The sequence below is a fragment of the Pieris rapae genome, chromosome 23, assembly GCF_905147795.1.
Source record: "Pieris rapae chromosome 23, ilPieRapa1.1, whole genome shotgun sequence".
Classification (NCBI taxonomy): domain Eukaryota; kingdom Metazoa; phylum Arthropoda; class Insecta; order Lepidoptera; family Pieridae; genus Pieris; species Pieris rapae.
Window position 1 is genome coordinate 1,061,466 of NC_059531.1, and position 25,792 is coordinate 1,087,257.

The following is a 25,792-nucleotide window of genomic DNA, read 5'->3' on the forward strand; positions in this document are numbered from 1 at the left end:
TATAGAGCTGTGGGCGATTGTCATAATATATTTAGTCTTGGAACAAGGCGATCTTGATCACTATACTATGAAGATACAAAATACGGTTAGTTCAGATATTATCGAACCAAACCCTTACAATTTTTATATTCGGCCCCGGATAGTGGCCGTTGGAGTGCTGTTACCTCTGAGCTCGCTCCAGATACTTTTTTTTTATAGAACCAGCAAACGGGCAGGAGGCTCACCTGATGTTAAGTGATACCGCCGCCCATGTACAATCAATGCCAGAGGGCTCGCGAGTGCGGTGCCGGCCTTTTATGAATTGGTACGCTCTTTTCTTGAAGGACCCTAAGTCGAATTGGGTCATAATAATAACTTGACCTTGACTTAACCAATCCCTTTCCGAGCGGCTTGATCTCTATTCATTGTTTAGAGATGTGAGGTTACTCTGCATCTTCTATCGAATTTACCATGGAATGGATTAATTATTATTATTGATTTTATTTGTTCAGATAAAATAATCCATCATTATGTTAGTATAAACTTACAGGCTAGTGTTATTATATTATTTATAAACTAATAATATTTAAAAGCTAAACATAGAAACATAAAATCCATAAATACTCATCAAGAAGTCTATGTATATCAAATCAAATCAAAATTCGTTTATGCAGTTTAGAAGCGTCTTATGAATGCTTATAAATGTCAATAACGTTTATAAAATTCGCGAAAAATCAAAACAACCAGGAGGCCTTGTTCTGAGAAGAACGGGCAAGAAACTCAGCAAGTTTTACCCTCCCTCTACATAACAATAATTCAAAGGAAAATGTCATAAACCACAACACACACATTTTAAGTGTGTAGTGTGTGTGTTGTGGTTGTAGCTGGCTCAGTATCATGCTGTGTAGCAGAGGTGTTCTACAGCGCTGGTCATAAGTGACAACAATGGGTTCTAATAATGAAAGAATTTTTCAGATCGTGTTCATTGAAAACAGATTGTTCCTCTTAATAAATATAAAAATGAAAGTACCCACTCAGGGTACCCTCTTTTTAAACAACCCAAATTATTTGTGACGTCAAGTACAATTTGCAAATTGTTGAATTCGTCTGCCGAGAATTGCAAAAGTTCTTCTCACCGCTCGTTATTTTTCGCTGTCCCCTCATTTCTTAATAAATGGATCAAGTATTCAACAAATTGTCTACGGATTTGGTCGTATGACAATCTATACTTGTATACAATAATATTGAAAGAGGTATCAGTATGGTAATTTATATATAAAGTATATTTGTAACGAAATGGCTAGAAAAGTACTTGACCGATTTAAAAAATTATTTTACCATTTGAATGCTAAATTTTATTTATTCATATAGACTATTTCTATTGCAAGAAAAAATCAGGTACGCTACTAAAACCACAATAATGTTACCCGAAGTATAAAAAATGCATATAAAATATAACATCGCATGCGCTGCGAAAACAATTGATGATAGAACAAAAAATGTTCCAAAATATTAAAGAAAATATCAATATCTACAATATGTTTTAAAAATAAATGTCCACTCGTGCGAAGGTGGGAGCAGAGTCGTAAATAAAATCGCGGTTAAATGAGGTGCGGCTATTTCAAAGTAAGCACGTATCTGTCGCAGTAAAGTAGTTGAATCAGATAATTAATTGAATCTCTAGACAGTTTAATTAAAGATCGAAATTCAATCAAGTCGCTAGTATTTTGATCAAATAAAGCAGCGTGTTGATTAATAATGTAAACGGTCATCACAACAGCCGATTACTTTAGACTATTTTGTTTCAAATTGTGGTCTTTCGTTAGTCTTGTTTCCTAGGAACGTTTAGGAAACTTGTCAATCGTTTCGTTCAGTCACTTTTTTTTATAGAACAGGGGGCAAACGGGCAGGAGGCTCACCTGATGTTAAGTGATACCGCCGCCCATGGACATTGAAAGAATGCCAGAGGGCTCGCGAGTGCGTTGCCGGCCGTTTAAGAATTGGTACGCTCTTGTCTCGAAGGAGACTATAAAATAATATTATTTAATCTATCACAAAATCTCTAATAAAATTATTAATTTTAGTCGAAACTTTACAATTTATAACAGCAAACAAGCTAATAGCTGTTACTACATAACAATAGACCATTGGTGAAATTTGATATAAAATTAAGGTTAGGGGAAATTCTCATTAAATCATTTTAATTTAATGCCCTTTGCGCCTCGGATTACACAATGGGGTCTATTAATTTCAGCATCAAATATGGGCGTAATATGGGCATAAAATTTAATGAGGCAGAAAACAATATTTTGATGTTATTTTGCGTCGAGCACAGACTAGAAACCTAAAGCTCGTTTGACAACGCAAAATAAAAAAATCAACTACAATTCTGGGCTTTTGTATCTGTTGATATTAATAGGCAAGTAGATGCGCCTTCTGTGCCTGATACTTAGAAAAGCATTAGCGAGTCCTCTGGCATGATTTGTCCATGGGCGTCGGTATCTCGTTAACATCAGATTAGCTAAGCCAATTATTAAACGAACAATTCTTTATTTTTCATTATTTTGTTAAATATATTATTAACAGCCGTAAGTCTTTCAATTGCAATAAAAAACACTACACTGAACTCTTAAATAATTTCATTCAAAGGATAATTTTAATTTGTCGCTTTGTATGCTACTTCAGTGCCTTAGTTGCAAGAGAATGTAATGTAATTAAATTAGTGACACACCTACAAAGGAGTCTAGATAGTCTTCAACATACAGGGAAGCACATATTAATATACAAGTATATTTTGTGATTCATGTGTCATTTTTTATATTTATTTATTTATTTATTAACACTTCGTTGCATTACATAAAAGGAAAAAATATAAAACATAATTTAATGAAAAGCAAACGGTGGCCTTATCGCTTTAGAGCGATTTCTTCCAGACATATATTATGGTCTCTTAAGACTGTTTAAATTGCTTTGTTTTATTCTATTAGTTTTACATTAATATGTCTTATATCTTTGTACTTCTAGCTTACGTAATTTTTTTTTATTACTTTTTTTTATTTTTTTTTATTTATTTAATAATATATAATTTATTTTAGTTATTTAATTTATTTTCTCAACAATTGTCTGGAAGAGATCGCTCGAAAGCGCGAGCAGGCTGGAGGCTTGCCCGAAGGCTCGCAAGTGCGTTGCCGGTATTAAAGTTCGCGTCTATTCTACTAAATCAGATTTATAGGATTTAGGAACAGGTATCTCGCCCACGAGTGTAGACGCCACACTGTCTGAAGGTGAACCAGTGGTGATTATATGCACAAATTATGCGTAATTTATAAACCTGATACACTAGAATAGTTTATTAATGAAAATGAAATATCATTTAATTGTTGGTAGACTTCAAACGTCAAGAAAACAAATGTTTCAAAATTTACTGCCAGTTCTTAAATAAAAAATTTACTATCTACAATTTTTGTCTATTTACAACACAGAGAGAACACAGTTATCGATTTTCATGCCACCTACAACTAACTTTACGATGTCGAATTTAAGTGTTGGTGTGAGCGCGAATCGTAAAAATTCACTCTCATCATTTTTCTCCATCGCGCCAAAAGAAGTATAACTCAAAAAAAGAAAAGTATGTGACATTGTTTTTAAATTACATGATTGTCCATTTGGTGACATTCGTTTAGTAATTCTATAGCCAAAATTGAATTTTTCAAGCATTTAATAAAAATATGAAGAAAAAGGGATGGATAATTCAAGAATCAAACACATCTAAACATTTAAAAATGGAACTTTGGAATGGGCGTGCCCGACATTTGTTATTGTTTTTCGTACGCCATGAAAGATGAACCGAGTTCAAACAGTTCTCTTACGAGTTCACAAAACAAGTTTGCATACCATATGTCGTGAGAACGTCATGTCATTTCTGACAGCGATTAGAAGGTAGTTTTAAGTTAGCTATGTGATTGGTTGAAAGAGCCTTGTTTTCAGTAGCCCTTTTTATTTCTGAAGTTAATAAAACAATTCTAGAATGATATATTTCATAATGGAGCATTTATATGCAGTTGCATAATTTTGAAACGAGTTTTTAATAGGTCGACATACTAATAAGGAGTTTATCATATAATATGAATAAATGAGTCATAAATATGACGAATGATACTTCAATGTAAATAATTGATTACTAACCTTAAAACTTAAAAAATGTTAACCAAAAAATCAGTTACCTAGAATAAATGGAAACAATATTTAGAGATTTTTAAGTAGGTTCACAACATAATAATATTTTAATCTAATTCCTAAAATATTCACTGTGTTTAAAATTATGTAAAAATTCAAATGGCAAGCCGAAACTCAACAGACACAAACCAACAATTTTAAAATAAAATAAAACGTCAGTCACATAACACATTATTAACAATCTAAGATAAATATAATTATATCTTTACATATATGATACGAAAAAGTTGTTATAAAATCTAGTGCGACTGTGGCGAAAGAACCGACCGAACGGTAGTTCATTTCTCCGACTTTCGAAAGATCCAGGTGTCAGGTCAATCCTGGAGCTCGAGATAGCTCGCTTGTGCACAGACGCAGCTGGAAACAATCTCCCATACAATTGTCAAATTTGTCAGAAGATGAACAGCACGAGAGATAACTCGGATCCCGCCAAACGGACGACAACTATTCCAGAAATTTCCTCGTGATATTTATGGGCGAGTTGGAGCCACAACACTTTAAAGTAAATAAAGTCCCAGGAAAAGGAAAGGGGAGATTTGATAGTTCTGCCTAGCTTCTCGGCCACAGATCTGCCTGATCATGAACCTGATAGTCTACTGAAGAGGTCCTACCCCACTATATGGAACCAGCTGCCAGCAGCTGTATTTCCGAACCAATTTGACTTCTAGAAGGATCCTTATCCTTGAAGAAAATAGCAATTCTTAAAAGGCCGGCTACTTGAGAGCCTTCTAGCAATGTCCATGAGCGTCGGTATCACTTAACATCAGACGAGCCTAATGCCCGCTCTTATTACATTATAAACAATGAATTAATGGATTCGAGTTTAATAATCTTTGGTTCAATTAATCAGAGGAAATTAGTTTAAACCATTTAGAGCAGTTCCGCCCGATTTGCTTTGAATTAATATTGTATACGGCCAGGCTGGCTTAGTGGCTCAACAAAATGGCGAGATAAAAAAAAGTACTTGCGTACAAAGTACACATTCTGACATGTGTACACTTCTGAAGATACATTTATCTTCTTCGAAAATTCATTTCAAATTAACTGATTTGTAATTAGGATTTTATCAGGGATATTCAATTAATTTTGTAATGTTTTTATTTTGGCTTTATTTTTTTTAGATTGAATTATTTTGTGTATAAGCTTCATATTAATAAAATGTTGTATGCGCCTATAATTGGGGTAGCACTTGGCTTGCGTTTGTGTGACATGCGTGTATCAATGACTACTTTGTTGGTGCAACAAATAAATAAATAAATTAATCAAATCTAAGGTAAAAGCCCCAATAGATGATCATGTATCAGTATATGATCCCTCCATGTATTTGTATATCTATATTCACACTGTTTACACTGTATACGAGCTAAGGATAATATAAATAAATCTGCGTTTATTGCACAAGACAACAGAATTGCTAAGTTCTAATATGTAACTACTAAACGAATACTATATATCACCTCGATCTCCCTTACTCTCCCTCTCTCGATCTTTCTCACTTACTTGCTCCCTAATTGCGTTCCATGGTAATTTGCTTTGCCCTTTCTCACTCTCTCTCAATCGGTCTCAATCGCTCTCTCCCTTTTCTTCGACAAAAACGCTGCACATCTTCGTGACGCACGCACATCCGTACAAATTTACCTCGAAAACTGTATCTAAATGTTATATCGTTGTTCACAGGTGTGGTCTTCATGCAGATTTCACCGAGCTGACAGCCTGCGTTGGTGGAGAACTGGACAGGCACGAAGGTTCTGCCGTCCACAGGCGGTACTTCTATATAACACTCCTTCGGGAGCCTGTCTCCAGGTGTGTTGTTGTATTAATTATTAATCTGTGAGCCATCAGTTCCCTTACTCTTTTTTTTTTTTTCTTTTTAATGAGGTGGAAATGCACTTCTGCAGGCCCGCATCAAGAATCGAACTTAACGCGGGGACTGTGGGGCTGGATCTACACTCAAAACCCTCTGCTATTCAGAGGGGTAGCGAGACCCTACCCTCTAAAACCACCTCAGCCCATCACACGCCCTTAAGATGGGCCCTCGGGGTTCGCTAGGCATTCTACCCAAGGGACCCGGGCTTATATCCGACATAGAGAGCTAATCATGACCTGCGGTTCCGGGCTACTCGAGGTCGAGCCCCCAACCTTGAACTACCGATCCTTCTACAATCATCCCCAGACCTCTCCCTCAGTCGCTCAGCTGCCTCCTTCTGCAGCATTACATGCTCACAGAAGGAGACCATTGCACTCCAGGCCTCCTCGCTCCCTAGCATGGCTATTATAATTCCCGGTAAAGTGAGGTCCGCCCCTATAACCGATACCAGGTCATGACGCTCCCTTGTCCAGGTGACACACTCAGCCACAGTATGCTCCGCCGTGTCATTTGGAGCGCCGCAGTGGTGGCACAACGGATGCATCTCCCTTCTAGGCACCTTATATAGATACCGACCAAAGCATCCATGCCCAGACAATGTCTGCCGAAACGTCACAGCACCCCAATGTCTATTCACCCAGTCTTTTAGGACTGGGCGGATTGCCCCTACCGTCAATGCACCAGCGCGGGGCGTAGCAAGATCGTCAGACCACCTTTTAAAAAGAAAGTTCCCTTACTCTGTAATAACTTCCTTTTTCTTCTTCTCCTGTATTACCGTGACAATTATCTTTGTCAAATTAAGTAATAATAATAATTTATTTTGAGCAGCGTTTGCTTAGTGGCTTCAGCGTGCGGTTCTCATCTCTAACGTCGTAGGTTTGATTCCCGGTTGTGCACCAATGTACTAATATTTTTTTGAGCTTTGATTACTATAACTGATAATAGGAGGGGGGATGAATTGCAGTAAATATAAAAAAATAAAAATAAATTACGAAATAAATAAAGCACAAATATAGCTTTTACATAATGCGATTATTATGTAGATGACCTTGTGACAATATTAACAACTTGTCATGACACTTTACGACCCTTGTCACAATAAACTTCAAACTGAAATTCAATTACATGCTTTCAAAAGTTTAAATATATGAAATATGTCTGTATTTCATCAGCGCTACAACCCTTAAACTGGCAGCCAATTTGAACAAATTAAATAAATAAAAATGACGCAAACAGAATTTTTTTTCGGTGATAATTTATTTTTCTTAATAAGCAAATAGGCGATTCTCTGCCTGACAAATGCCGTCGACTTTCTATATTAAATACTTCACGTTCTCCTTAAAGTTTGAGTTAAATGCACACAGATAGAAGGTCCTTTGTACAGCTAGCCATCGAACCTACGACCTCAAATGAGAGAACGCTGAAACAGCAGTACTCTTATCAACATCAATTTAAAAAAAAACATCTAAGCATTGACGTAGAGCGAGAAGAACTGTCCAAGAAACTCTACTTGGAATGGATAAGGAACTGCAATTCTTCTTACAAAGCTCTTGTTACAAGTAAATTAATTAATAAAGCCTTTTATAAATATGACGAATACTTAAATGATCCTAATCCTTGGGATTAATTTGCTCCAGTTCAAACAATTTGTATTAAAAACTCGGCGATTGAAAAGAGTGGCGGAAAGTTTCTTGCCAGTTCTTCTTACCATCTCTACGCCCTTGACTTGCGAACTGGTTGTAAATGTAAATTTACAATCAATTTAATTTGTTTTTCTTGACGTTCATAAGTGTACATGTTTACCTATATGAATAAAAAGATATTTTGATTTGATTTGATTAGACAAAGAGTGATAAAATCGCTTACTATCAGCAGGCTTGGCGCCAGTCTCATCTCATTTATTTATGAAAGCTTGCTAACACTGATACGCCGGTACAAGAAATGTAAAATACAATTTGCTCGTCGCGTCATACAGCACCACTGCTTCTAATGTCTTTAACAAATCAGCTGTATGGATTGTTTACAGGTATTTATCGGAATACCGGCACGTGAAGCGAGGAGCAACCTGGAAGGGCTCTCGCCACTGGTGCCAGGGAAGAACAGCTTCTGGTAAGAATTATTCTATATATCCTGCAATCCTGTTTTCTTCAATACCCATATTGTCATTTGATAGTTGAACACGAAAGAACCTTTTGAAATGGTAAACGTGTTCCAAATTCAAAACAATAAAAAATGCTTTTTTTGTAACAGAGGTAATGGCCAGACTAGTTATCTATCTATAAAAAATGTACTAGTAATTAATTAAAAAGTTTCAAACTAAAAATCATGTGTACAATAACACAGAAGGATAAAGATGTAAGCATTTTGACTTACTAAGAAGTGGCTATTTGACTAACTTTCTTTATTACCCTTTCCCCCCTGTTCTATGAAAAAAAAAACCTCTAAACTTCTCTATGTTCCCCATGTGGGGCATAGGGCATGAACATTCCAGAACCGATGATCAGTCTGACTGACTATTAAATGTGTTAGGACGCGTCGTGCAATATTACATATTCATACCTTGTTAGTACAATGAGTATTATAGGAAGCGTTATCGTCAACTACAAATTCTATTGTCTATGGTAATAGAATATGGAATTTTCCGTATCACCTCGAAGTCCGTCGTTCCACAACTGAACCTTTTAAGATTACCACCACCATTATGAGGAACCAGCTGCCCGCTGAAGTAATTCTGAACGAATTCTACTTCATTTAAGGAAATGGTGTACCGCCCTCTGTATCACTTAACATCTGGTGTGACGCATGCCTGTTTGCCTCCTATTACATAAAAAAGTGCGTGCGTACAAAGTGCATATGTCAGAAGTGAAACTTTTTTGTAAATTAATTATTACTAAGGTAAAAGCCCCAATAGATGATCATGTACCAGTATATGATCACTCCATATATTTATATATCTACTAGCGGATCCGACAGACGTTGTCCTGTCTACACGTCTTTAATTTCAAAACTTCTATTTTTAATAAGCCATTTTGATGAAAATTATTATTCAAATGTTATGACAATATCTAACGATCCAGCACATGGTCACACACGATATAACACAATGATAACAAAACTTTTTTTAAATTTCGGGACAGACTAAAATTAAAATTCGAATATTATTTAAAATTTGACACTGCGATGGTAGCGCCGTCTGTCGGATCCAATGTAAAACATTCCAAAATCAACAACAACTAATAAATTGTAAATTAATTAAAAAAACATTGTCCAGCGGACAAAATTGTGAATCTAAACCATTCCCAGATCCCCTTGAACACACACAACAAATTTCGTCTAAATCGGTCCAGTCGTTTAGGAGGAGTTCAGTCACATACACACGCACACAAGAAATATATATATTAAGATATTAACACTGTATACGTGCTAATGAGAATATAAATAAATAAATAATCTGCGTTTTCTGCACAAGACGTAATGCAACAGAATTGCCATCTAAAGTTCTAAAATGTAACTACTAAAGCAATACATCAACTAATAGCGTGTATTTTTTCTCGATCTCCCTTTCTCAGTCCCTCATAATCGCTCTTTCTCTTTTCTTTGACAAAAACGATGCACATCTTCGTGTCCTTTCATCCGTAAAAAATATACCCTCACCCCCATATAAAAGAAAGTAAACTGAAGGGAAACTAATAATTTTACGCTTGACATGTGAGCTTACAATAAAACTGTGATGAAAAATTAATTACACAGTGGATATTTGCAGCAACTCCATAGAGACCTTTCGCCGAATCGTTTTAGAACCTTACTATGTTAATTATGTACTATCATTATTTCCTTTTTACTACATATTTATGTATTTACATTGTATGATGGCTGGCCATGCGTCATACTCGTGAACGGATGCTACTTGTGGTGACTGGTCGTACTTGAATTCGTGTATGCGGTGATATTTGTTGTTCTCACGAGTATGTAAGTGCGTGCTCCTATTTCACCATGCCTCCTGCTGATGGAGGACAAATCTTTGTTTTTAATTTATTTTATTACTCTTTATTACTCAAGATGTCATATGGAACATGGTGTAATGGTTGCAGTTCCTTGTAGACGTTGTGTAAAAGAAAAAACTTGGCGATCCAAAAGAGTGGCGGAGAGTTTATTCCCAGTTCTTCTCTTCCGTTCTACGCCCTTGAGAACTGGCAGTAAATGTAAAATTAGAATCATTTAATGTATATTTCTTGTTTTTTTGACGTTCATAAGTGTACATGTTACCTATATGAATAAATGATTTTTGTTTTGTTTGTTTGTTTCAAAATTAACTTATATCTACAGCTTCGGAAGTACCCTCATGTTACAACGGCGATTCTTGGCGTGGTGTAACATTGGAAGAATTTACTGCCTGCTCGTGGAACTTGGCCAACAACCGGCAAACAAGAATGTTGGCGGATTTGGCACTGGTCGGATGTTACAATGGCACCCTGCGACACAGGACAGCTGATACCGATAGGGTACTCCTTGCGTCCGCAAAACGAAATTTGGCCGCGATGGCCTATTTTGGCTTAACTGAGTTTCAGAAGGTACGTTAACTGTATGTAGATTTTAATACATTTTTATTATTTACATCCGGCCGCAGTTTTGTAACAGATATTTTCGACATAAATTTTGGTATAAAAACATATAATCATTTCGGTAGTTTTGTGTATATCTGGTTTTTACAGGTAGCTTGGGTATGTCATTTAATATGCAAGAAAAAATAATTAAAACAATAAGCATTTGTTTTAAATGAAGAAGTATTTATTCATTAAAATAGTATTTATTTAAAAAAATACTTATTTTTTATTTTTATTATTTTTTAGTTGGAAAGTAATCGACTCCAATTGCACTCCTTTCTTCTCTTTTTGTTGAATTATGTTTACGTAACAAGAGATAACTTTTAAACGGGGCAATTTAAAAAATAAAATAAATGAGCGGCTCTACAACCTTTTTAGGTCTAGGCCTCATATTTCTGATCTTTAATCCAGACGTGTCGACTTTTATGTGTAAGGCAAGCCCTCACAATTTTGATTTTTCGAATGTTAAATGCGCACAGAAAGTCCATTGATACCGTGGATTGAACCAACGACCTCAATTATCCAAGTCACACGGCTAAAACTGGGCTTAAGTTTGAATTATTACGAATAAGATGGTTGTTGTGTTTTGTTAGTGTAAACTTCGCTAGCGATGTTATAGTACTAGGAACTAAAATAGACCAAATGCAGGATGCATTGTTCAGCAATACATTTCCGATTTTACAGCGATAAGTTGACATATATATCGCGTGGTTTCACATAAAATATAGGATATACGAATATATCAGAAAGTTTACATCCTCGATTTAAGTTTCAGATTTCTGATATATGACCAGCTTTTATTTAATTTGGATATTATTGGATCCCAGGTGTTTGATAATTTTAGTTAAAAAGTGTTTTTCTTGAAATGTGTAAAAGTTATATTTATAAAATAATAATAATAATAAGAAATCTTTATTCATTTTAAGTACATTTTATTTTCAAAGTGTGAGATTTGGAAACCCTTTTCAGTAAATATACCTGTGTTAGCGTTCCCAGCTTTTCCATAATAAACTTAATTACTTAAACTAATGACATTATTTAACCTATTTTTTTGAACCGTTTCCTTTTTAGTTTTCTTTTTTGAACCGTTATCATCACACCTGAGTGTATGAGTAAGTGTGTGGGTGTTAATGAAAAATAAAAATAAAATAAAATACGTTTATTTTGGAACATAAGATCTTCTAGGTATCACTTATTCCACGTCAATCAATTCAAACTTGTAGGCATCCCTACTCATCGGCAAAGACAGAGGGTGTAGGCCGAGAGAAAAAGCCGGCGTAAAAAACTCTCGGTACTCTTTTAAAAAAGCAAATCATCAAACAATATTTAAAACAAACATATCAAATTAATTAGAGGCAGCCTGCCCAGCACTAGTCCCAGGCCCTTTTATCAACTAGATAATCAATAACTTTATAGTAAGCCTTTTTACACAGCTTTTCTTTAATACATTTCTTAAATTTATTAAAAGGCAGAGATAAAAGAGCCTCTGGGATTTTATTAAAGAAGAGTATCCCTTTCCCCAAAAAAGAATTACTAACTTTACACAGTCTAGTACGGGGAAATTGCAGCCTGCGTTTGTTCCGAGTATTGACATTGTGCGTATGTTCTAATCTAGTATATTTATCACTATTTTTGTATACAAACATAATATTTTCATAAATATATTGCGAGGGAAAGGTAAGTATATTAATTTCCTTGAATTTATCTCTGAGAGATTCCCTACATTTTAAATTATAGATTGCACGAATAGCCCTCTTCTGCAGAATGAAAACAGATTCGACATCAGCAGCGTGACCCCATAACAATAAGCCATAAGTCATTAGGCTGTGAAAGTAACTAAAATAAACAAGTTTAGCTGTATCGACATCAGTCAGTGAGCGAATTTTTTTAACCGCGTAAGCTGCAGAACTAAGTCTCTTCGCCAATCCGTTGATATGAGGGGACCACTGAAGTTTTGAATCCAAGGTGATCCCAAGAAATACAGTTGTATCATCCAGATTCAATTCTTCATTATTTATAGTTGGTCTAGTACCCATAACCCTCGCATTTCTTGCACAAAATTTAATGCATTTCGTTTTCTTAGCATTAAGCAGAAGGTTATTCATACTAAACCAATGGACAATCGAAGAGAGAGCGTTGTTCACATCGTCAAAATTGGTTATTTGTCTTTTGATTTTAAAAATCAAGGACGTATCATCTGCAAACAAAACTATCTGATGTTTTTTCTCTACCATGAAAGGTAGATCATTTATATAAACAAGAAAGAGGAAAGGGCCAAGAATTGAGCCCTGTGGTACCCCCATGTGGGAGAGAGTGAGTGAGTGAGTGAATGAGTAAAGTGTATTTACATCCTGGGTCTCAAAACCGGCTAGTTATTAGGGTTTTCAGGTTGTAGGGGGTGAGAGGTAGATGTTAAGCAGCCTAATAAAAGACAATACTATAGTAGTAATTTGTTTAAAGAAAAACGCATTTTTACAGATTATAGTTATGTATTATTGTATTTAAACTTATAATTATTTAAACATAATTTTAAATTTATTCGACGTTTCGCGTGCTTTACAGCGCCTGTATTATTAATTATTAATAAATAATTAATAATACAGAAGTCTGTATATATAATACTATTATGTATTAGTAATTTAAAGAATAACACTTTTTTAACGGATTGAAGTTATGTATTATTGTAAACTTATAATTATTTAAACATAATTTTAAATTTAACTGCCGTTTCGCGTGCTTTACAGCGTGCGTGGTCACGGTGACTGAAGACAAAGGTGTTAAATGTCAAAAAGTATCACAGCTGTAGAAAATGTTGTATTATCTGTATTTATTTCCCCGGAGTTGGAAAGACAATAAGTAATTTGTTATTATTTTCCTACAGATATCACAATATGTCTTCGAAGAAACGTTCAATCTACGCTTTGCGGTTCCCTTCACGCAACACAACGCTACTGTTTCCGGCGCAACTCTCGCGGCGCTGTCGCCTGCACAGGTTGCGCAGATCAAACAGCTCAATTCGCTCGATCTGGAACTGTATGACTTCGCTAAGGGGCTTATGTTTAAAAGGTATTTTTTAACTTTATTCATATAGGTAAAAATAATAAATAAAAAAATAATAAATAACTTATTCATATATATAATGAAATGAAATGAAATCGTTTATTTGCTAAGATTAGATTAGATACAATTATTATAAAAATCCGCACAATTCGCCATATATACATCGGTATGCAAATGTCGTTAATTTTATTATGTCACATAATGTCGTAATAATAGGAAAGATAATTAGAATTGGTGTTAAACTTATGTTCTAGATATTCGCCCACGCTATAAAAGCACCTTGCCTTTAAAAACCTAATCACCTTCCCCTTGAAAACATTGACATGGCAACGATCTATAACTTCTAGGGAGGTGATTAAATATTTTTACAGCCATGGCGTAACAATTTTTGGAATATATATATATACATTTATGAACGTCAACAGAAAATATGTTAAAATTGTTTTTCTCTTCTCGCCACTCTTTTTAATCGCCAAGTTTTTAATACAAATTGTTTGAACTGGAGCAAATCATCCCAATGATTTAAGATTTATTAAATATGTTCAAATTTATAAAAATGTTTATTGATTAATTCGAGAGCTTTGGATTTATTTAGAGATAATCCTCTAATTTCGCTTGGGAGTTTGTTGTAGAAATTAGAATTTCTGTAAAGGAGTGGTTTATCTTCTGGAGCCTGGCTTGTCGTACGCTTATATTAGTTCTATTTACATTTTTATACTGGTGAAAGTCACCTTTTGTATTAATGCATTTTGATACGTGTGTTGTAGATCCTTTAGAAAAAAAAAATGGTTAAAAGTTGATAGTTGAACGTGACAACGTCATAAGAAAAATACTGATGGAATGGTTGCATTTTTCAAAACAAAATTTTAATTTTATTTGTTTGATAGATATTTTGTATGTCGAACGCTGCCAATTGTATGCGGAACCCAATAGTGCCTCTTTGTCGCGCTTTCGCGCTCACGCTTGCACTTCAAGCCTTAAATGGAACGCCTCAGAGCGAGGTAACGCCGCGTGCGTCATGTTTTTTCGTACATGCAGCCAGCTCCATCGAATTATAAGACGTTGTCACGTCAATAACTTGATACTGGTTTAAAAATATTGTATTAGCAATCAGAAATTCGATGAAAATTTAAATGTCTTTTGTATGATGCAGTTATTACAAATTCTGTTTTATATAACCCACACTCTTTGCTATGTTAAAGACATTGGCACGTGCTCTAGCATACATAATGTTTTATGCTAATAACAAAAGGTACAAGGTTATTATGAAGAGCTCACTGCTGTATAGCGGCTTCAGAATGCGAATCTCATCCCTGTATATAAGTGCTCCTATTTCACCATGCCTCCTGCTGATAGAGGACAAATCTTTGTTTTTAATTTATTTTATTAATAATTACATAAGATGTCATGTGGAATATGGTGTAATGGTTGCAGCTCCTTACAAACGTTGTGTAAAACAATACCTAGGCGACTAAAAAGAGTGGCGGAGATTGCCAGTTTTTCTCTTCCGTTCTACGCCCTGGATTTGAAACTGATGGATTTCATATTTGTTTATTACTTTTGATGTTCATAAGTGTAAACTTTGATATATATCTATATATTTATGTGGCGTTCAAAGTATATATATATAATTGTACTGTATGTCACTGAACTCGTCTTATGTATTTTATATCATTAGTTTTGTATGTAAAACGTGTGTCTTAGTGTAGACAGTACATCTATCGGAAGATACAAGTACAAAATTAACACGAGTGAAACGCGGTTTAAATAAATTACGTCATTATAACCGTTATAATTAAAGGAAAAGGCGGCACTTGCGCTCATGAGTATCTTTTGATGAAGATAAAATGTTGGAACGATCCCCGTTTGATAACTTTGAATTCTTGATAATTACGTTCAATTAACAGGGTTCCATTGTTTAATGAACAAGTTAAAAACTGAACTTACTTCGGTCCTTTTGTGGTTATATGATCGTAATAAAGATATGAATACCGGTATTTTGGAACTCCAACTCAAATAGCTATTGTGATCTTTGTTTTTGTATGCGAGTCAAAGGCGACCGAGTTACAGATATTGAGTTTGTATTGCATACAAAAAAGGATAGGGTTGCTATTATTATTTGAAGTTACCGGAGATGAGTCGTTGCTCCCAATGTCAATTGTCAACTGTCACTAAAGATGTTCATCTTTCAGATTCGAAGCGTTGCGAAAACGGGACAGCGATTTCGAGTTCCGCTGGCGACATCTTGGCGAAGTGGCACCGCGTAGTGGAGTCACTGAATTCGATTGGGACAGCAATCTAGAAGATGGCACAACCGAAAAATATAAAGGAAAGTAAAGCCTTGTATGCTAAAATTTATGTTAAATTAAAATTCACCTTGTGAAGGATATCGGAGAATAATTTGGCAATGCAGTGCATGCGCAGGAGTTTAATAGATTTTTTTGTTAAGCGTGCACTGTTTATTGCCAAGTTATGTGCCGAGACCTATTTTAAATTTTTGTACATAATAGATATACGCCACCATATTGTAAACGAACAAATTGTATATTAACATGTCTTAGGCCCGTATTTCATGGATCTTGTATTGAGTTACTAGGATCAATAGCTATTATGGGCTTCTGTGCAGTTTCTTTGATGATTAGGCATGTCAGTTCATATTTCTAAAACGTTAATTATGAATGTTTAGTGATTTAACATCGACACTTAGGGTACGAATCAAAAATACAAACTACTTTCATTCCTATACATTATAATTGTATTTTTCGCTTGCTTGATGTTCTAGTATTTTCTTTGTTTAAAAAAATGCCGGACTCCAATATTATTTTACCATTTTTAACGCCATTTATTAAATATATTTCGAGGTAAAATTGTCGTTTCTGTTTTGCACTTTAAAAGTGTCGTCCTCTTGGAATAGAGTCGTTTATGGATGTTGCAAAGGTACCAATTCCTTATATTCATATATGCGTTAAAAATACTTCCTCGCATTAATTTGTTGTTATTTCGATTTATTTTTTTGCCTTTTGATATCTTAGTTTTAGCCTCACTTGGAGTTTATATTTGGTTTAGTGTTAGTTGGATTAATGTCTTTAATAAATTTCCCTCTAGGCATCTTGATTCCCCCTAAATTTGTAGGGAAAACCCCCAAGCTGGCATCACTGTTTATAGAAATGATTTTACCATTTACAAAACGGGTGCATTTGACGACGTTAAACATGGGTAAGACTGACATGCGGCAGCTATATTTGTCTTATTATCGCACGATGCTCTATAAATATTTTAATAAAATTATGGAAATGATAATGTTCTCATTGTACTCATTTAACACAAAGTTTACAAGTTTTGTAGATAATTAGCGACTGGTGTCTGTTAAGGTAACATACACGGTCCACTAGTCTTTCCCTTTGATAATATTCGTTATTGGTAGAACTGAAATCAAGGCAGCATTATTAGTAAATACAGTTCGAGACTTCGAATTCGAGAATTCTAGACATTTTGGAAAGTTCTATATTATCCAACCTTAAGGCATACCATCATCATCAGCCTAATTTTGGTCCATTTCTGGATTTAGGCCTCCAGTACACCCTGCCGCTGGCTTCTGCATTGACTGGGAGCCATCCATGTTAATCCATTCTAAGTTGCGGTATTTTGCTCTACAGTACTAAAGTAAAGTAAATAATAAATGTAGGCCTTCTTTTATTGATTAGTTCAGGGTTTTTGTTAATTTTAAGTATTTTATCAAATTTACTTTGCTCTGAAGTAAGCTGCAATATCTTGTTGCTAACTTCAGTTTTGTAAAATTATGTACATATAGGTAAGTATTTATCTGCTATGGTTCTTTTATTCTGGCATTTATTGTGTTCTGTAGATTGTCTAGTTCTGGATGTCTATGAATCAAAAATTGGTTGTGTTTTGTATGTTTACCCACCGATTGTATTATCAGAACAAGTTATACATTAGAGTTTCATCATCGGATGCTATATTCCTACTACTAAAGTGTTTCCAAACCAATTCTTGAAGAAAAATTCTTAAAAGGCAACTCTTGCTTGCTTCATGTGATTTAAACATTTTTCTACATTTTTGCTTTAGCTATGTTTTTTAAATTTAATTATATTCTTACGTTTATTTTTATTTCGTTCCGTTTTTATAGTTTCATGAATATGGTTTAAATGCACTCAAAAATAGTTGGTAACTTATATCTTTATACATATATATTTTATATTGTTCGTAGACATCAAATTGTAAATAATATTTGTATTTTTTTAATCTAGTTTATTAGCTAAGTTTAGCGAGGTTGATGAATTATGGTATAGATATAAAACGATGATATATTTGGTTTTTAATTAATGTAAAATATAAAAATATAATTCTCAGTTTGTAACCAAAGAAAAAAATATGTTTAATTTTAAAACAATTAATTTGATCACCAGTTTTGTATTAAAAATGTATAATTATATGTTACAAATGATTTTAGATTTTAAACACAGATTAATAGTGTCCGCAAATTGCTAATGCGATGGAACTTTGTCACAGTGACATGAAAGTAATAATAATTATTAAAAAGCAAAAAATCTAGTAATTAATACAAGTATGATAAACCATTTTGGTTTAGTAAAATAATGATTGTAGAGTCGGTTGGCGAACGATTGTTTGACTTGACAACGTAATAACAACACATTGATGAATACTTTTATGATTATTAAATAATTTAATTGAGTTAGCACTCTTTTGTATTTATTCGAAGAAGGAGTAAATCCTTTGACGCATCAAGTAGAAGATGGATAGATATATGCGGCGTAAGTGTACAATGAGCGCAACGGGACAATTTGGGGGAGCATTGTCCTGTTACGCTCCGCAGCCCGAGATCGATTATTTATAGGTTGTTACCACGAAAGTACATGTATTGTTATTCAGCCACTATTCATTACAAAATACTGTCCAGGCGCATTAGCAATTTGCGAGGTAATTACGTAATCAATAAATAATACAATATTAATTTATCTTTTAAACACGATTAAATAAGAGAAAATTAAGTACTATTGAATTATTTTTGTTAGAATGTTTTAGCTACTAGAAGTTAATGTCTAAGTGTATATGTCAGAGCCAACTAATTTAATAAGCAGTTCAATTAACAGCCTAGCCGTTTAACTAACGGCCTGAAAGATAGCCAGCCAGTTGATCAAACAGCTAGCCACATGACTTGGATCTTTGACGTTTCATTTTTTTTGCCTAGCCTGTTGCCTGTTAATTTAAATTTAGTTCCAAGTATATTGGAAGATTGAAAATAATGTTAACTTAGCTGTGACTGATCAAGAATTAGATATTTAAATAAATATTTTTTATGTCAGATGTTTTCTCTTTTATTTCTACCACATGGTCACTTTATCGTACGAATGACCTAAGCATTAGCCAGCCAGTTTATTAAATGTTGCACAATGTCTTTCAGATTGCTAGTTAAACGGTGATGTTTAATTAAATGGCTAGGCTGTTAATTAAACGGCTTAGTAAGCTAGTTGGCTGTGACATATACATCATAACCGTAGTAAAATATTTTTTTTTTACTTTAAGGTAGATAGCGATGATTAGGTAGCGTAGTATGACTCCTATCTGTCATAATTTATATTTTGACATACAGGAGTCATAGTTCGCGCTAAGAACCACTAAACATAAAGTGTGTTATTAGAAAGCGAAATGACAATATGACCAGTATTATATACTCTTTATCAAAAGAAGCATATAAAATTTATTTTAATAAAAAATGCAGCTATTTTGGCTTTAATACTCTGAACATATCGACGAAAACAATAATAAAAACTGTCAAATAAATGGCTTTTGAGGGCGTGATTTGAGTTGAAGTCACGTTGAAGGCCTTTAAGCAACGATCAAGCGTACATTTGTTCTTTGACGAATTTCAAAATAGCTTGGTTTGTCACCAACAATCTTTTGGCGGGAAAGGAGTCGCCATCTGTCAAGGCATCTTTTTATAGACTATTATAGACTATTCAACTATCAAACAAAGCGCTGTTCCCGGTACTCACAGCTTAAATTTTTTTTTAAATTAAATTAAAAAAAATATATATATAAAAAAACCCTTCGCCATTTTACTTTAAAGCTCTGAAGAACGCAAGATAGTATAGCCTCTTTTAAAAGTAAAAGGCAGTTAAAATATAGTAACTATTGTTGTATTGACTTGTATGTTTTTATTATATAAAATTTATGTAAAATTTAACACTGACATATATCCTGTGATATGTTTTGCACTAATCACGTTTATATAAGCTGTTGTATATAATGAGCCATATGAACTTATGAACTAGCTTTGTATAGATTTTAAGCGTAACTGGAAATATTTTTAATCTATGTATGGGCTACATCGACATGTCTGTTCTTAATCTTTTTTGTTATTGTCAATGTCACGGTGACAACTGAGCTTTGACTAGCAAGCTGGATATAGTTTGTCATTCACACTACTGTCATCAGTGAGAGGTGCAGCTTTGACAATTGACAGTTTAAAATTACCAGTTACGATTATAAGAATATTGTTCGGATATGCTATTTTCCGTAATTGTCAAATACCAAAATCTAGTGTTTAGTTGTTTAAGTTCCCGACTGAACCAAAATATAGTTGGTACGTGTTTATGAACACTTAATAAATGAATTAAATTATTTTGTCTTTTATTATGTCCATTAATTTAAAACTTAGAGTTAAGATTTTTGTTCTGTTTCCCTGATAATGTTTCTTTATACTAAGGCATATATCCCCCCTTAAAGGGAGCAGTGGCGTAGCAAAGTGAGGCGGTGGGGGCGGTCCTCACCGGGTCACTATCCGGTCAATATATTTTTGAAGCCTTGTTCTATGTACAAAAAAATGTAAGCGACTTTAAAACAAATGGTGACTTTCACCAGTATAATACGCGAAATAGAACTAATTTGAGAGTACGACCAACCAGGCTCCAGAAGATAAACCACTCGTTATATGGAAATTGTATTCGTTTTTATTAAAAAACTCCCAAGCGAAATTAGAGAATTATCACTAAATAAACTCAAAGCCCTTGTTAAAAGTAAATTAATCTATAAAGTTTTTTATATAAATTTGACGAATAAATTAATGATTTTTATCTTTGGGATTGATTTGCTCCAGTTCAAACTATTTCTAAGACTCGAAACTTAGCGATTAAAAAGAGTGGCGGAAAGTTTCTTCTCAGTTTCTCTATTCCCTTGACTTGTTTATCTTCTGGAGCCTGGTTGGTCGTACGCATAAATTAGTTAGCTCTGTTTCAAGTATAATACTGGTGAAAGTCATTTGTTTTTAATTTTTAGTACATACAAGAATGCGTCAAAGTGTCCAATTATTTAATTCTTTAAAATAACACACTTAAGAACAATTTAAAGGAGAAATTTCAGTGAATGAAACGAATGTAATGTGATAAATATCGCAACTTAAATTACCTTGAAGTTGTAACGAGGTGAAACTAGACGAAAGCTTATGAATTCCACTTTTTACAAGAAATACATCATTAAATCCTATCCAATTAAGTACCCAATTAGACATAAAGAAATGTATGAAGGAAATGACGAAATACCTAGAGAAATACTTATTTTATATTGCATTTGTAATCGGAGACTAGGGAGTGTGTTTCCTGGATCAGGGCATGAAGTGTCTTTATTTGATTGACACTGCTCTGCATCTACTACTCTACTCTACTACCCTTCCTTGAATCTCGCAAAATAGTAAGATACAGAGTAGAAGAGAAGAGGCTCTTTTATCTCTCCTTTTATTAAATTTAAGAAATGTATTAATGAAAAGCTGTGTAAAAAGGCTTACTATAAAGTTATTGATTATCTAGTTGATAAAAGAGCCTGGGACTAGTGCTGGGCAGGCTACTTTTAATTAATTTGCTATATTTGTTTTAAATATTGTCGAATTGTTTGATTATTTGCTTTTTTTAAAAGAGTACCGAGAGTTTTTTACGCTGGCTTTTTCTCTCGGCCTACACCCTCTGTCTTCTTTGCCGATGAGTAGGGATGCCAACAGGTTCAAATTTAATGACATGGAATAAGTGATACCATGATGATCTTTTCTTCCAAATAAACGTATTTGATTTGATTTCATATCATTTCATTTCGAAGTATACTGCTACCGGATCGAAGAAGTTTCATAGTACCAACGCTGGCAGCTTTTAAAAGCAAACGATAAGTATCCCGCGATACAAGCTTTCACAACGGTATCCCACTTTTGAAATGTCACATTTAATTGCACCTCAGCAACCAGTTCTCAAATTTAATACATTAGGAATTAATAAAAAAATTTTTCGACTTGGTAACACTAACCTGCAGATGACAGTTGACAGATGGTCTAAAAGTAAACGCAGAACCGACAGAACAATAGTGCGATGGGCCGACGGGATCGAAAGGGTGGCAAAAACTGCATAGGGTGGCAAAAGTTGGAAGAGGCTTTCTCCAGAAAAGGGGCAGCATCTTACATTAGTATGTCAAAATTGTATGTCAATAAAATGTGGATGAATAAATTTTATTTTTGTTTTAAATGTATTCCGTATCAGTTTAGTTTATTTTTGTTTTTTTTTCTTATATATAATATATATATTTTTGTACTTCTTGCCTACCTTATGTAATTTAATACATTTTTTTCTCACAGTGGTTGCCTGGAAGAGATCGCTCGAAAGCGATATGGTTGTTCTCCTAAGTTACGTTGCTCTCCTTTCATTTAATTATGTTCAATTTTTATATTGTAATGCAATGAAGTGTTAATAAATACAATAAAAATAAATAAACGAAGTATTATTATTATTATAACACCAACTCGTCACAATCTGTGATATGAAATAAAAGTAATAGACATAAAGAAAATTTATTTTTTATTATAACCCTTTAGCAAAACTTTGCATGGATGATGTAAATGACTTTGTCTCAGTATTCATGTAAGTGGCGTTTGTGATTAGGTAAGTTAACTTAACATTAATTAAGTTACACATAGATATTTTAGTTAATAATAAAAGCGTTCATCGCACAATTGAGGCCAAAATGATCTCTTTAGTTTTAACCACACTCATATATTGTATTTTAACATTCTAGAGATATATAAGATAGTAATATAATAAATCAGTATAGGTTATCTTAGTTAAGTTTGATTATTTAAGCATAGCTTAGCTAAGCATATTTTAACAAAAGTTGTTACTTTGTTTGACAAAGTGCTTTAATTCAAAGTCAAAGTCAAAAACCATGTATTCACATGGTAACACAATGTACACTTATGAACGTCAAAAAATGAAATATACATTAAATGCTTCCAATTTTAAATTCACTGCCTGTTCTCAAATCAAGTTGAACATGTCCTTACAAAACCGAACTTAATTTATGATTCGATAAATTTACTTTTGCGTGCCCCCAATAAGGTGACAAAAATGCCTGGCTACACTTTATACATAATAAATCCTTAAAGCCAAAAATAATGATACGAACTATAAGAAATCGTTTGTGTATTTTATGATCTATTGCAGGAAGTTTGAATTGTCAAATTTGCATTTAAGCCATTGGAACGCATCCGTTTCGTTGCCGAGGGAGCATAGGGCTGCTACGCATTTTAGATATATACTAAAAATCAAAATCAAAAATCATTTATTAATGTAGGTAAAAACATAATGTTCACTTATGAACGTCAAAAAAAAGAAATATACATTAAATGAATCTAATTTTACATTTACTGCTAGATCTCAAATCAAGGGCGTAGAACGGAAGAGAAGAACTGGCAATAAACTCTCCGCCACTCTTTTTAATCGCCAAGTTTTTTTACACAACGTTTGTAAGGAGCTGCAACCATTACACCATGTTCCATATGACATCTTGAGTAATAAAGAATAATAAAATAAATTAAAAACAAAGATTTGTCGTCTATCAGCAGGAGGCATGGTGAAATAGGAGCACGCACATAAATACTCGTGAGAATAACACCAAATGTGTTGTAGAAACAACTAATATCACCGCATATACGAATTCAAGTACGACCAGTCATCACAAGTAGCACCCGTTCACGAGAATGACGCATGGCCAGCCATCGGCCCCCTCGCCATATTTTAGGGAGAGAGAAAACCCGACGCATGGACGCCGCCACAAGCTATACATACTAGCTGACCTGAACTTCGTTCCGCCTAACCGTCTAATAACATCGTGTTAACTTTAGTTAAACTTAATTTAGGATTTAAAGTTATATTAATACAACTTTTTTTGCAAGTACAGAAATATTTTGTCAAGAGATGGCACCACATGCTTTCGTAAAAATATAGAATTTATTTATTGTACGATAACTTGTCCGATATTTTATTACTTATTCTGCTATTCGAAGCTGACAAGAATCAAAAAAGAGATGACTAGCATCGGTCCAGCCGATCTTGAGTTATAAGTGGTGTTAGTTACACGATTTTGTTGATATTGTTATTTAATTAACTACTAATTATAGATATAATTAACTCTCTGATTTTACTACTTCACTGCGACATATTTATTGCCTGATACTTCTACAAAAAAAACATTATTTTAGAAGGTCGATACTTCATATCGTTTTTCACATGCACAACGCCATCTGTTGTTTAAAAAAAAATGTGCGACAGCCCTATTTGTTGCTGTTAGGTAATCGCTCCATCAGAGTAATGCCACCGGCACACCGACCATTTATAACTTGTACTTAACTAAGATATCTACTTAAAGTTAGTATACACGTCCTAACCCAATAACCTATCTCAATCCATTTTGCACCATCTGAGATAGACATCTTTATCCAAATATTTATAAAAGAGTATCAATAATCGACGGATTGTAATATCCATCTGTCGATACGAGCTATCCATGATAGGTCGGATCGGTGTAGTTCAACTGTGCCAATAACCTATCTTAAGATTTTAACTTACACCAGTTTTCAAAATAATTAAAAAGCTATTTCATATGTTTTATAAAATAAAATAAAATAAAATACGTTTATTTTGGAACATAAGATCTTCTAGGTATCACTTATTCCACGTCAATCAATTCAAACTTGTAGGCATCCCTACTCATCGGCAAAGACAGAGGGTGTAGGCCGAGAGAAAAAGCCGGCGTAAAAAACTCTCGGTACTCTTTTAAAACTCCTTTAAACACAGACATGTATATTTTAATATTATTTGTACGGTTTTATTTACTTTATTTATTTTAAATTGATTATCAAATATGAGTGTAAAAAGCTAAGAGATTGCATTCTATCCGTCGCCAAAAATGGATTGTCTTCGTAGCGTTTGGTTATCCAATAACAGAGATCTAATAGGAAAATAAAATGCTTATTTTCGATCAGCTATCGAAATTTTAGTCCCAGAGGTCGGAGGTTCGATCGTCTGTTATTCACCAATGGGCTTTCTTTCTACGTGCGCATTTAACATACGAAACGGTAAAAAACAATACTAGAAATGCGTAAATATGTCAAATATGATTGAAATAATTTGGATTAAAACACTACGCTAAACTATAAACATCCCAAAAATATCTGAACATCGAAAAAAATGTAGACAAACATATAGTAATTCCTTATTTAGAATATCCATAGTGCATACCTGCTTTGTGAGCACAACACACCACCCTCACTTTCACACCATCACACAACATAGTACGTACAACATAACGTAGGTATTTCTTAGTTTAATGTATTTTATGATTTTTTATATTTCCTTTCGTAAATGTTCAAACATTTACGTACATAAAGGCTCAAGCCTTTTTGTATATTACGTATTCCGTCTTTGGATATATCTTTAGTATGATAGCTTTTTGTTGTATATAATTAAATAAATCGCTGTTGTAAGACTGATTTGGTAATACATGTTTGAAATCTGCAGACGGGGTTTAAAGTTTTTTTACTATTCGACTGATCGAATAGTTTCACATAAAATAAAAATAATTAATCAGTGGCGCTACAACCTCTTTTGGTCCTGGCCTCAGATTTCTGAATCTGTTTCATGACCATTTTTAACTCTAATAGGCAAGGTGCCTCCAGTGCCTGAAACACGTCGTC

At 33.9% G+C, this 25,792-nt stretch overlaps 1 protein-coding gene across 1 annotated transcript in view; it reads left to right on the plus strand.

Annotated features, from left to right (window-relative positions):
* Positions 1 to 20,409, plus strand: part of LOC111001395 (heparan-sulfate 6-O-sulfotransferase 2) — an 86,901-nt gene extending 66,492 nt beyond the window's left edge. The window contains exons 4-8 of the mRNA XM_045633543.1: positions 5,893 to 6,018; positions 8,109 to 8,191; positions 10,409 to 10,653; positions 13,568 to 13,752; positions 15,939 to 20,409. Of these exons, the coding sequence (XP_045489499.1) occupies positions 5,893 to 6,018; positions 8,109 to 8,191; positions 10,409 to 10,653; positions 13,568 to 13,752; positions 15,939 to 16,083 (784 nt within the window). The 3' untranslated portion in view covers positions 16,084 to 20,409. The remainder of the gene's footprint in view (positions 1 to 5,892; positions 6,019 to 8,108; positions 8,192 to 10,408; positions 10,654 to 13,567; positions 13,753 to 15,938) is intronic.
* Positions 20,410 to 25,792: the final 5,383 nt, after the last annotated feature.